Here is a 14,104-nt window from a genome sequence, read left to right as displayed (position 1 = left end):
ATGTTTATATGAAGTGTAAAGATCCCTTTTTATTTAAAATAAAAATGTGTGAGCAATTTCAAGGGTGCTGAAGTTGAAAACATTTCTAAGCACACTGAATTTGTAACCTGAACCCATGGACTGTATTGGTTCCCTGATTACTGAGATCTTATAAACTCTCAGAAATCAAATTTACACATTTGCGTGACTGGCTGTCTTTCACGGGCAAGGATAATAGCTTTTATCAGATTTTCAAATGTGAGGGCAGGGGCACCCCAGACCCAAGAAGGCGATGGAGACAGGGTCTTTTCATAGTTCTATTTGAGGCCTATTCTACTCATCTCTATCATGATTTGAAGTATTCAGGGCTCACATCATCTAGACCAGTGCCTCCTTTGGGTTGAGGCCAGTTACCAGCAGCCCCCTGAGGAGTGTCGGATTTCCTGACCTATCTAGCTGCAACTGGGGCTTTAGCTCAGGGCAGCAGTGATAGTCACCCTACTCTCAGTAGGTGGATAAACATATGTCCCAGTAACCAGTGTTGGAGAGGAGGGGTCAGCAGGGAGACATCCGCTTGGATATGCTGAGTCCCCAAACCCCGCATGACCAGGCTCAGCAGAGGTGCCTACTAAATTCTTCCCAGTGTGGTTCATCATGAGGCAACATGAACAATTGGAGAACATGAAAAAAGTTGGAGATATGTCATGGCCTCAAGTGGCTAGATCACAAAGGGACTTCCGGGTTCACCTGTTAGGTCATTGTTGTCCGTGTAAAGCCAAGCATCCCATTGTCTTCAAATGTGAGCTTCCACCCTTTACCTGGACAGCTGGATTCCACCATTTAAACTCTTCTGGACAAAAGCAGATAACAGAACTGTGGGCGCTGTGTTGTGGTTCTGGTTTTCACTGGCAATTACAGCATACATGTTTAGATTCCATACAAGGTGGAGACAGGGTGGGCATTTAAGATAATTTAGTGGACTGAGGAGCCCTGGGGGAATTGTGGGAATGGACTGTTAGCACAAATCATCATTCTTTGGCAGACTGATGATGAGAGAGTTCCTAAGCATTGTAGATTATCAGGAGGAGCACATTGGAGAAACAAGGCGGTAGGAGTGAGGGTTTTCAATCATAGAAGGCGCTATCACTCACAAACCAAATGTACTCAAGGGAACAGAAATCTGATAGAATTGAGACAGCCCAGAGGGGAAGGGTGACTGGCTTCTTGCTTTTCTGTGATGGGCATGAATGCAGGAGCTCAGCATCCTTTCCTGATTGCAGGGGGAGTGAACACCTTTCAAGAGCCTGTATGGAATGGGAGTAGCCATATTCAGGGCTTAGTCTGGAAGTGGCATTTCCTGGTCCCCCACCACATTCTGCTCACAGGTGGCCTCTCACCTCATCCTCACCACCACCTCATGTAGGCATCATTGCTGTCTCTTACTGATGTAAGAGATAAGGCTTAGCGGCTCAGAGATGGTTGCTAAGGTCACAGCAAGGTCACCAAGCCAGAGCAGAACCCATGACCCCTACCTGTGCCTTTGGCAGATCAGAACCACAGACAGCCATGGCAGCAGAGATGATAGAACAGACTTCGGTGGAGTCCCAAGGAATAGGAGACTGTGGTCCCCTAAGGAGGTGACACCTTGAGGTTGAGGTCCCAACAGGAGCAAGGCAAGCATCGGAGCTAAGAAGATAAAAAGCATATGATGGGGCCAGCTGTTGAACCCCGAAGGTTCTTTGTCAGTGTAGTCAATGGCATGATTTGTAGGGCAGTTGAGCATATAGACAAAGTTAAGCCAACACTCTAGACCTCTGTTCACATTTCCTAGGAGACTGGTGAGTCCCTGTTGCCAAATTTAATCTACAAAGTATATTGTGTAGTCAGTGGAAGAGGTGACTACCAAGTCACATCAACATGGGGATGGTGGGAGGTCTGGATACCACCTGACTCCCATTACAAATCAGGGTCTCAGATGGGGTGGCACTGGGGAAGAACCCATCCCCATGGTGTGTGGATGTCTCACAGAAGGATGGGGAGTGGTGAGCTATCCCAGCTGCCCCTGCTCCAAGTCAGTGCATGAGAGCTCACATGCAAAGGTTAAGGCAAGTTTTGGTGGAAAGAGGCCAGGAGTGCAGGGGGATTTTAGTCTGTGCCTGCTCAGGGCCTTGATATGGGGAGGTGAACTGTGACCATAGGCATTGGCCTGGGCACTTGGCAGAGGACACTGGGCTGTCTTTGTGAGAATCAAAGTGGCTCCCAGTTAACGAGCTGGTAGCAGGCTGCAGGCTGGGACACACCTGCTGACCCCAAGGATCACTGAGGCTGCAGGGACAACTAAGGTGGCCCAAAGCCTGAGTACCAGACAAGCAGTCATGCCTGGTTTACCATGCTGCTAAGCTCTGATCTGGTCCTGACTCTGGGCCCTTTTGCTCCTTTCCCCTACTCGTGGGTATCATCAATAAAATAAACAAAAGCCCAGATAAGGATATCATCTTTAGATGAAATATCTCCTCATAGTGCATAGTTCTGGCTGCTGGGCCAAGACTCTTGTCATTCTTGCCTGAGACTATTGTTGACCGCTCATAGTGACTTCTCTTTTTTTTTTTTCCATAATTTTATTGAGCAATAAATAGCAATGAGACAGTTTCAAATCAAATTGGTAGGATGGTTCCAATAATTAACACATTGCATGCTGCCTTCCTAGTGGTTATTTGTTGTACAAGATGCAGACATGATATCCTATTTACAAACACAATTAGAACAAATCCCTTTATTCCTTGAATTGAAAGAATATAGCTATATATTTATCCTAACCATTTTGAATACACAGATACAAAAATGGTCATTCATCTATATCTCCTTTTCTCATTTAGTTCCATCATTTAAATATTATAGGTGTGTGAACTCAACAAAATATTCCAAGAGTCCAGTAGTCCATAATAGTACTGGGTCTTCCACTTGACTGGCAATGTCAGAAGTTGTTGACCTGAGTCCCCTAAAGCTCAACAAAACAACATGGCTTTATTTCTTGTACTTAGTTTTTATACTTTTCTGCTGGATGGTTAAGACCAAGATAAAGCAGGACCTATGTAACAAAGATTGTAGCTTTTGGATCTAATAAGGTCAGTCAAATCCTCTCAGGATTTATCCTGAGATCCTGTACCTCAGATTGTAGATCCTTTGTCATTGTCAGCCATGTGGATGAGTCACAGCCATTGCTTGGCCAATTTGCTGTCTGTGAAAGCCTGAGAGAATGTTTTCTTTCTATGTGACTCTCCTTATGAACACTCTATATCATCGATCACTTTGCTCTTTGGCCCCTTAATCTCCTTGGTCAGAAAATTTGGGATCATAGTGACTTCTCAATGTTACCTGTATAGCTGAGCCATTCCCAAAATGTATGGCCAGGGCTGGAGAGATAGCTCGGTGGCCTGAGCTCCTGCCTGACAAGCACAAAGACCTGGGTTTGATCCCTAGTACCACATGCTGTGCTGGCCCCCAGAACCAGGAGTGGTGGCACATACCTGTAATCTCAGCACTGTGGAGGCTGAGACAGGAGGATCACTATGAGTCCAAGCTGTGTAGTGAGACCCTGTACCAAATAAATATTTTTTTTTAATTAAAAACCCATGGTCAGGGAATACAGGGGTCACTATGGCTGACAAGACCATTTCTCCTTATGGTAGAAATGCTTTCTGTTCCCTGTCTCTTACTAAATAATGAATGGCAGATGACTGAGAACAGATACATAGACCCTAGGCTGAGGAGCTAGTTAACAGGCCTGGCCTTGCAGGGTACAGGACCTCAGGCAAGCCCTTTGATCAGCTCCCAGAGTCCATGCCTGGCTTCTGGGGTCTCTTCCTAGCATGAGGGCCAGTGCTGGAAAAAGCAGATGATGAGTCAGATTGGCTTGAACCTGAGTCACAACTTTGGGGGTGTCCGCTAATAATGTCAGCCAAAATACCCTCTGCCCATTTGGTGAGAGGAGCAGAGAGACATTTACTAGTTGCTTCTGCCCAGGAAGATGCCTTTGAGATAACATTCTCTGCCATTTCTTTGAGATTGAGATCCTGTCGGCATCTTTATACAAGAGCATTGTAGATATGTGGACAGGAAGAAAGAGATGAAGATGTGGTAGCTGATAGATATCGTCCTTCCTGCTTGTATTCACACCATAGAGGAAGGGCACGTCCTCTGGGAGGCATTCCTCATCAGTAAAGGATGCCTCTGCTGTTACTTCCATTGGCTTTGGTGGCACTGTGGCCCCAGGGCTCTGATTAGATGCCAGGGTTTTTTTTACCTATATAATGAACTTGCGCTCTTTCCACTGACTTCCCCGCCCCCATGCTAAGGCCCCACAGCCCATTTCTCTTGCCTGATGACATCTGAGCTGCTCTCACCTGCTTGGGGTCACCAGAGTTTCTGATTGTCCCATGAGGCAACTGGAAGATCTGGGAACCTAGATGAGGTCTTCTGGGACAAGTAGCGTCCCAGAGTCCCTAGGCCAAACTGTCTCCCATCTCCCAGCTTCTATATCCATCTCTCAACTCCCTTTGTCCAGAAAGCAAGACCAGTCCCAAGGAGCACATGGAGCAAGGGGCGCAGTGCTAGGGCAGAGGCAGGGCCAGCCTGCAGGCTCCTGCCAGTGTGTTTGCCTGTGAGTTTCATGGGGACCAGAGGCTTACCCAGGGCCAGCTTGCTGTCTCCTGTCCACCTTGGTGGCCTGGGTTGCATCACCTCCAGAATGCTAAGATAACCACTTTACCTCGTGCTTACATGAGGACTCAATGAGCTCTTTCATCATCTTTCATGTAATACCTGGGCAGTTTAGCAAGATGCTGTCTCAAAATTTTAAAAAATGCCGAGAATATAGTTACCTGGGTTCAATCCTCAGTACAAAAACAGCATGGAGGGCTGAGGAGATAGCTCAGTGGTCCAAGTGCCTTCTGGCAAGTGCAAGGACCTGGGTTTGATCCCCAGTACCACATGCCATGCTGGACCCACCCTAGGCCTGCCAAACCAGCCACCAAAACTGGGCATAGCGGCACATACCTGTAATCCCAGCACTGTGGAAGCTGAAACAGGAGGATCACTATGAGTCTGAGCTGCATAGCAAGACCCTGCACCAAAGACATACGAATTTTTAAAAATTAAAAAAAAAAAAAAAAAAAAAGCAGAGAACACAGTACCTGGATCAGAGCAGACCTTCAGTGCAGCAAGCATTTTTGGAAGGCCTGTCAGGTGCCAGTCATTGATGGATTTAAACATGCAAGAGGCATGGTCTTGGCCCTCTGGATGTTTGGGATGGTGGAGTGACAAACTAGGACACCCTCAGTTATGCATACTGTTGCGTGAGGCTAACAGCAGCCAGAACTGGAAGGGATCATAGAATTGGGATGTGGAAACCTCCTGAGATTCAGGGTAGGCTTCCTGGAGGAGGTAGCTCCAGACACAGGTTGTAGAGTGGGTCATTATCAGGAAGCAGGGCAGGTGGGCTGAGAGTTGCAAGCAAACAGCTAGCATGGAGGAGAAACGTGCAGCAGGACTGGCTCTGAGCACCTCAAAACCAAGTTGTGTGGCAGGGTCCGGATGGAGCTGCAGGGACTTCTCACCCCTACCAGTACCAGCCCACCCTCCATGTCTGGGCCTCAGAGCTATGTATGAATGTCAGTAGTTGGAGGCTCCACACAGAGGCCCATGTGGACTGGTAATATGTCCTGCTGACTGGCAAGACGCACATAGTACAGGGTGATCTCAGCAAGTTGAACCAATGAACAAGGCCAACAATCACAGGCACCACAGAAAAGAGCAAATAAAATATGTCTGGATGAAAGGCCTCCTTTCTAATAATGACCAAATCTTTATCTGCGGCTTTCAAACTACCACTTCCATGAGTAATGTAAAGGTCATTGGAGCCAACCACTATGGTTCCCAAATGTCAGCTCCCAAGGGCCTTCTCACTTGCTTATAGATAAGCCAGGGACATCCAGGATCCCATGCTGCCCCCTGCTGTCCTTCTGCCACTGGTCTTATGAGATCTCCTTAACTGCCCCTTTCCCAGGCCCATGAGAAGAGAGGGTGTACCATAAGCATGACCAAGGGCCTGGATGTGGATTCCATAGAGTCCAGGACTGAGGGTGCCACTCAGCCAGAGGGCCAGTCACTCGGCCACCACCATGAGACGCCTGCTGTTCCATAGTCTCTGACAGTAAATCCGCAATAGTAAATTAGCTCCACACACCTGAGCTGTGTGTTAGCCTTTCTAGTATGTTCTAGCTATGGGATGACGGTAGCTAAAGGGCTGGTTTCATGCTGGTGAAGGGCCAGTTCTGTAGCTTCCTGACTGTTGTTTTCATAACACAAGTAATGCATGCACATATATGTGTATATCTAGACATTATAGAAATATGTGTATAATACCTGTAACGTGTGTCTAGTATAATATAGATACATAAACATGTGGTGGGTATATCAAGAAATGTAGCCGTTATACAAAAATACTTTTCACACCCCATGCCATCCATTCTTCAGAGGAAACCACCCATATCATGAGGGATATCCTTCTATACACTGTTCTATGCATTTACATAATAAATGCCTGAATGTTTGTAGTGTTTTTTCTTTAACCAAAAAGGATTCTTTTAGTATACTGTGGCTTGGTTCATTCACTTCACTCATTTTATCTTTGATTTCTGTCCCATTTTCAGTGGGGTGGAGACTAACATAGATTGGATGAAACTCTCTAGTCTGTTAATGATGGGTGTTTAGGTTACTTTCCTCTTTTTTGTTGTTATAGACAACACTGCCATCAGTCTCTTTGACCCTACATCTTTGAAGATGGAAATTGATATCATTTTCTCAATAACAAAATTAGCATACATATAAAACATAACACATATAAAACACCGACGGAACCCATCCAGGTTGTTCCGGTCCCACTTGTTCCACCGATGTGTGGCACTCTCTGATTCCTCACACTCTTGCTGCTCTTGGATATTATTAAAACATGGTTTTCCAATCTGATGGGAAAGCAGTCATAACCATTTGTTTCACTTTGTATTTCTTTAATTATGAATAGCCTGAGTATCTTTTCATGCTTATTGACCACTGATGTGTATTTTTCTGTAACTAGCCCATTCATCTGCTTTCATGACTTTTCAGTTGTAGGAGTCCTATGTGTTGCAAATATTTTTTCCTCAGTATATTGTTTGTCCATCTTTGTTTATGGCATCTGTTTTGTTTATGGCATCAGTGACCAAAAGGAAGTATTAAAAATTTAGGTAGAAGAATTAGGGAATTTAAGCTGATTTAGATAGTGATTGGTCTATTAATATATATTAATATGTATTAGTAGGCCTTTTATAAAAGTTAAGTAGACCTTGGACACACTGATTTTGTATATTCCTCTCAGAGGGTAGATGCTGAGAGTACAACAGTTCTGGAAAATCTGAGGTGCTACAAAGATGCTCCCCAAGATGGAAAGATTGGGGACCCTAGGACAGGGGCCATCTGGGGAGGGACAGGTGACTGGAGCAGCCCGGCTGCCATTCTTGCTGACCAGCATCCATAAGCAGAAAGAGCCCGTCTACTGCTGTCCATCACCTCTTACAAGGAAGAGAAGCCCAACTGCCTATCATGTCCTCTTCAACTCTAGCCCTATGCCCACCCTACTCAGGGATAAGGACACTCTGAGTGACAACCTGATCCCACAGGGACAGGGCTCACTGACAGAAAAGGGGTGCCAGGTGGGCAAATATAACAGACTACCAAGACCCACACTTGACTCCAGGGGCTGGGGTGGGGAGGGCCAGCCTGGAAGTAAAGGCATGCACACGGCTCAGGGCTCTGTGTACCGATGCTGGGTCCACACCTTCCTTCAGTGGTCTCATGAGGGTTAGCAGGCAGATGCTGTGGTTGGGACCAGAGAGGCTGAGAATGGAGGTGTATCGAATACTCCCTTGAGTGACTTAGCAGGCACTCTGCACAGATCTGTCCTCCTTATTACTGCCAGGGAGTCAGGATGAGGCTATCAGGCCCAACGAACCGAGGGTAGAAACAGGTATGGTGGTGCGCACTGTAACCCCAGTTATTCAGAAGGCTGAGGCAGGAGGATCATAGCTTCAAGGCAAGTTTGCACAACTTAGCAATACCTGGTCTCAAAAAAGAGGTTGTGGGAGTAACTCAGTGGTAGAGCACTGGCCTAGCATGTGCAAGGCCCAGGGTTCAATTCCTAGTATCACATAATGCAAAAAAGGAATTGGGTGCATGTTCTCCACTTGTCTAGACCACCCCCAGTACCACAGTCCTACTTACTGGTGAGCAGAGGGAGGCGGTGCAGAGTGGGCAGGGCTGCGAGGACCGAGGCCCCCTGAGGAGGGTGAAGCCAATGTCTTCTGTACTCAGACCATCCCAGCTTCTGCGGAGGGAACAACTAACGGTGACGTTCAGCCCCACTTGGGCCGCCTCACTGCCCCTCAGGTGTTGACTGCGTGGTCCTGACCTGCTCTGCTGTCCTTGCAGTGCACCTAATCCCCATGTCGACAGCGAAAGATGGATCGAGCAGCAAGAGCCGGAAGAGGATCCTGCCCGACCCAGTGACGGAGCCCCGGGTGGCCGACCCCGTGTATGAAGCTCTTCTGTACTGTAACATCCCGAGCGTGGCCGAGCGCAGCATGGAAGGTAGGCCGGCTGTGCCACCCCGCACAACCTTGGTGCCCATGACACCCAGGTCACAAGTGGCGCCTGAGTGCTTCCCGTTGTCATGATCCCCAGGGTGTCATCAGCGAGGTGGAGAGATGACCTTGGCTAGGTATCAGGGATGGTAGGGAGTCTTTCTTTTTGCCCTGCTATGTTTCAGAGCGGATTTAAAGCTGAGGCTACTGTTTCCAGTGTCCCTGCGAGCCTCCCCTAGTCTGCATGTGGGTGAGGCTGTGTGAAGAGTCTGCCCACCTCTGACTGCCTTCAGCCACGCCCACCTCAGCGCCTCCCTGTCCTGTCCTGAGGCCTGGGACAGGCAATCCTCTGTTGCACCTCATGAGGCTCCTCCTCACAGCAGCCCTGCCCACGGACAGCCTGGGCCCCTAGGCAGCAGCTCTTCGGGCTCTTAGCATCCCCTGCTGCTGCCTCCTCTTGATTCCTGGCAAGGGTTGGCCATTCTCTCCCTCAGCACTTTTGAAAAGGAGTGACATTTACTAAATAATAACCAGACAATGTGCTTCTCTCCTCCAGGCCATGCCCCACATCATTTTAAGCTGATCTCGGTGCAGGTGTTTATCCGCCATGGGGACAGGTACCCCCTGTACGCCATTCCCAAGACAAAGCGGCTGGACATTGACTGCACTCTGGTGGCTAACAGGTAAATTGCACTACTTTTAACCGTCACTTTCTAGCGTCTGCTGTTTCCTTCTGTGGAGTATGACAGCAGGGAAGGCACTTGTCCTTGGTCAGTGCATCCTGTTTGGAGGAGCCTGACCTTCAGAGCACTGAAGGCCACCATACAGGTGAGAAGACTGAAGCCCACAGAGACAAGGACAGGTGTGTGAGGCACTCGGGTAAACTGAGGATTGAGTTCAGTCTGAGGCCTGCTCGCTCGTCTTGCTACTCTTCACTCGGAGGAAACTGGGATGCAGTGCAGTGAGCACTGGGTTAGGAATCCTCCAACCCAGCTCGGCTGCCCCTGGGGTCCTAGGAAAGTGTCTTGGTCTCTGAGCTCTGCCTCCCATCTCTGAAATGGGGCTGCTGCTGCTGCTGCTGGACGGAGGGAAAAAGGAAGGGACGTGATACACGGGAAAGATATGTTGCCAGATACAAAGCTGTAAGAAGCTACACAGCATTCCAGCCATTTAATTTTTCACAGCCACAAAGGCAGTTTGGACTTGGTTAAAAGCCATTAGGATGAAAACTAATTGAACCTAGAACTGAAATTGCACGTATAGAAGTGGCACGCCCTAAGGTTAAAAGCACAGTTACCCATAAATTGATGGGCCTGGCCTGAGTGAACGTGTCTGGGGGCACATAGCATCCTGAGCAGAGCTTACTTAGTAAGATTCAGGAGATCCTGGAGGGCAGTGCCCACTGCAGAGACAATAGTTTGATGGAATGCTCGCGGAGTGCCCGCCTGCCAGGGCAGGGCCAGCCTGGGACAACTGTGCGTTGCCTTGCCCCACCCAGGCTCTTTTTTAAAAATGGCATAAATCCAGGGACTTCAGCTTAACTCTTTGCTGGCTACTAGTGTGGGGAAGAATAAGCAACCCCTTGTGTAAAAACAGCAGAGGCTCTTGCAGACCCTCCCTCCCTCTGGGGCCACAGTGCTGGCCGGCCAGGTATAGAGTCCAGCCCACTAAGAGGACTGTACCGACCCCAGCTCTCACTCCAGGCCGAGTCCCCACCCTCTAGCCTTTAGTGCCAGACTCTCCACTGAGATCTTCTGCTGTTCAGTCCCCCATATCTTGCTGGGTCCTCTCCCTTCCTGCCTTTCTGCCTGCTGTACTTTCCTGTCCTCCATCCCTGCTTGGCCAATGCCTACAGCCCTTTGAGGCCCTGTGAGTCTTCCTCCCCTGGGAAGCCTCTGCTGGTATATTCATGCTGGAGTGGCTCTGCAGCTCTGTCAGCTGCTGACCATGGCTGACTCGCACTGAGCAGGAGCAGGACAGCAAGGGTGACAGCACAGCACAGATCAGCACAGCACAGGTCAGAGTCAGAATGGAGCTACCTCTCCAGTTGCCTTGGTGCTAAGGCAAAGGTAGAGGTTGCTTGTGCTGGGGACTACCCCCTAACTGACTGGCCCCTGGGGCTGTGCTCAAGCATGTGGGGTGGGGTGGGGAACTCACCAGGCAAGTAGTTTCTCCATTCAGCAATGCAGAGTTTCAGGGTGTAAATGGCTGGCAGAGTGCTTGCTTCAGCGGCACATATACTAAAATTGGGATGTTACAGAGAAGATTAGCATGGCCTTTTTACAAGGATGACACACTAGCAACTGGCATAGCCTTGTTCTTGCTCTCTGGATGGAACTGATCATTTGAATAGCTGCAGAGAGGAGCTATTCCCTGAAGGAAATAGCTCTAGTAGAAGCACTAGTACCCTGAGCCAGGAGGAAACAGGGCCACCTCAGGTGTTCTGTGGACAGTGACATGCTTCCACCCCAGCAGCAACCAGTGTCTGCTCTCTTCTTAACTGGGCTGCATAGTCCCAGGAGAATTTTGACTCACACCAGGTGTCTGTCCCCAAGACTAGCCAACTATTGCTACAAGGTCTTAAGAGTCCACACTGTCTCTTCTCAGAGAGGGGTTCATTGGCAAGAGTGCACTGGCAGAGAACAGGGCTTACACTCGTCTCTACCCTCTCCAGATGTGGGCTTCTCCGGGACTGAGCTGCTCTGTTTCACCAGACCCACCCCGAAGCCTGACATGGAAGAGTTGTTGGACATTTGCTGTGGCATTTGCTGTCTAGATGACCCCCAAACACCTCATGCAGTCATAGCTTGGGCTTTTCGGAGGTGGCTGGATTGAGGATATGTGATACGGATTAAAGATGTAGTACTGGAATTAACAGTATGTGATGATAGAATGTAGGGACTCATTGGTCTCTCCATGTACCTAGGGAGAAATGGTGGCAGGAATAAAGAAAAGATAAAGACACAAGAACTGATTTCAGGTGGAAGCCTATTTGCTTGATGGGCAAAGGACCCTAACAGCAGTAGGGGCATTTATTTATACTCTTGCAAAGTTAGTATCACAAGGCACAAGGTTGCCTAACAACTAATAGCTGACACTGAGTGGGCAGGATGCTTTTCTCAAGACTGACGCAGCTTGACTGCTTTAGGCACTGTGGCCTTGTCCTGCCCTCACCCACATGACCAATTTCCAGCTTTAGCTGCCCCCAACATCTCCTCCTTTTCTGTTTTTGGTGTTAATGATGAACATTCAGTTGCAGTTGGAGAAGCTGTGTTTGGAGAACTCTGTTGAAAACATTTTCATTCTTTATGAACTTATTCATTTAGGTTAAAGATTTCCAGTCCAAAGATTTTTTGTACTTGTAGATAGCAATTTAACCCTTTGCAGCCCAATAATCTGTAGCAATAGTGAGTTACCAGGACAGCAGGCAATTGTCAGAAGTTTACTGATTTGAACCTTTTACAGCTAGCATATTATTATGGCATTGCTTTCCACATCTCATGATTATACTTTTTTGCTGGATGGTTAAGACCAAGTTAAGATAGCTCAGCAAGATAGCTCAGCAGCATAAGCACCTGGCAAGCTCAAGGTCCTGAGTTTGATCCCTGGTACCAAAAGAAAGATGAATTTAAGGTGAGACCTATATAAATGAAAATTAACATCCTGCTATCTATCAACGTCAGTTAAAATTCCTCAGAATTCACCTTGGAGCCAATTACAGCACCTCTTAGATCTTCTGTCAGTGTCGGCCATCTGGGTGAGTCACAGCCATTGTTGGCTTTCTATGAAAGCTGGGGAGATTTTTTTTTTTTTTTCTCTCCAGGTGATCTCCATAGGCACCCTAAACATCATAGAATCACTTTCCTCTGTGGTCCAATAATCTCCTTGATCAGAAGATCAGGGATTTAAAAAAAAAAAAATCACGGATTGAACCAAGTTTCAGGTAGTCACAGCAGAGATTCTCTTATGTCCTGAGTCCTCACTGACCTTGGAGGTTTAGGGCCAAAATATCGGCTATCTTCTTAGCCCCTCTATCTCTAATTTTTGGTCTCCAAGCCACAGTTGTTAAACATCCAGAAGAGAAACTTAATGACTTTATTCTGTAACAGAGGCAGTAAGCTTAACATTACTGTCTATCTGAATATCAAACACTTTAGAACATAAAGTGGAATTGTTATTTTCTAGTAATCATTGATATTCTAATATTTAAATCCTTATTGAATGTTAACTGACAATAATTACATATTTTATACAGAAATTTAGAAGCCAAAACCTACATAACATTGAAGCATGACAATCCTGGCATACTTAAATTTTCGTACTTAAATTTTCAATTTTGTAACTTACTTAAATTTTCATTTTGACATGACATAGCCTTTTTAATCAATCATCTCTATCTAATACATAAGAAACTTTTACCTATTTGTTGTCCTTTAATGGGATATACATCACAAGTTTTTTGTTAAAGGCAGAGGTCTGAATCTGAAAGAAAAGTCTTATCATAGCAGCGATTCTTGTTTTATATTTTGGAAGACCTGTACATTCAGAATCATGAATACATTTAATACACCATGAGATTAACAATAATGAATTACCAAACACATGTGAAAACGTTTGTTTCTTTCTCCTTTTTTAATCTTTTATTGATTTATTCATTTGGTCAGGGTCTCACTATGTAGCACAACACGCCTGGGATTCCAGGGCCAGCAGGGCATGTGGTACTGGGGATCGAACCTGGGTCCTTGCCCTTGTCAGGCAGGTGCTTAGACTGCTGAGCTATCTCCTCAGCCTTGTTTGTTTCTTAATTTTGTTTTGTATTAAGAGCATCTTTTTTAAAAAAATTTTTATTTATGTGGGGGGGGGCCAGCTCAGCCCACCAGGGGGCGGGGCTAGCTGGCATGTCGTGCTGGGGGATTGAACCGCCGTCCCTGTGCTTTGCTAAGCTTGTTCTAAGTAGGTGCTTTAGACCACTGAGCCATCTCACCAGCCCCCAAGAGCATCTTTTATGAGAAAACTTTATTATAGTTTTTCTGAAAAATTTTGTCTTTTCCAATGAACAAATTATTGGGGGTATCTTCCAAGAGACTGTGGAGATTATTGGGGGCTCCTCAATGAACAAAGGTTGACCACTCCTCTATTCACTAATTGGAGTCTTATCCAGAAATCTCTCTCCACCATATGGAATTTTGTTATTATCTGAAATTTTTTGATGACCTGTGAGTAAACCAGTTTTTATATTACTTAGACCAGCTGGTAATTCAAGAGAAATAATGCTTTTAAATCGGTATCCCAATTTGTATTATAAACAAATGATGAAAGAAAAAATTGTTAAGCTCAAATAAGAGGAACTGCTGTTGGTGTTTGTAAGTAGGATCACAAGTCTGCATCTTGTACAGCAATTAACCACTAAGAAGAATATATGCAGTGTATTATTTGTTGAAACTGTACTT

At 46.6% G+C, this 14,104-nt stretch overlaps 1 protein-coding gene and 1 non-coding gene across 6 annotated transcripts in view; both read left to right on the top strand.

Annotated features, from left to right (window-relative positions):
• The window catches only part of Pxylp1 (2-phosphoxylose phosphatase 1), a 75,721-nt gene that overhangs the window by 41,915 nt on the left and 19,702 nt on the right, over positions 1–14,104 (top strand). For all 5 annotated transcript variants that reach the window (XM_004629293.2, XM_023713051.1, XM_023713052.1 and 2 more), the window contains 2 exons: positions 8,503–8,661; positions 9,211–9,337. In XM_004629293.2, the coding sequence (XP_004629350.1) occupies positions 8,503–8,661; positions 9,211–9,337 (286 nt within the window). The remainder of the gene's footprint in view (positions 1–8,502; positions 8,662–9,210; positions 9,338–14,104) is intronic.
• Positions 10,871–10,976, top strand: LOC111816233. The gene has a single exon (XR_002820680.1). It is a non-coding gene; the product is annotated as a U6 spliceosomal RNA (small nuclear RNA).

Source organism: Octodon degus, unplaced genomic scaffold (assembly GCF_000260255.1).
Source record: "Octodon degus isolate 3935 unplaced genomic scaffold, OctDeg1.0 scaffold00028, whole genome shotgun sequence".
NCBI classification, from domain to species: domain Eukaryota; kingdom Metazoa; phylum Chordata; class Mammalia; order Rodentia; family Octodontidae; genus Octodon; species Octodon degus.
The sequence above is the reverse complement of the archived record's forward strand: the minus strand, read 5'-3'. Positions and strand labels throughout refer to the sequence as shown.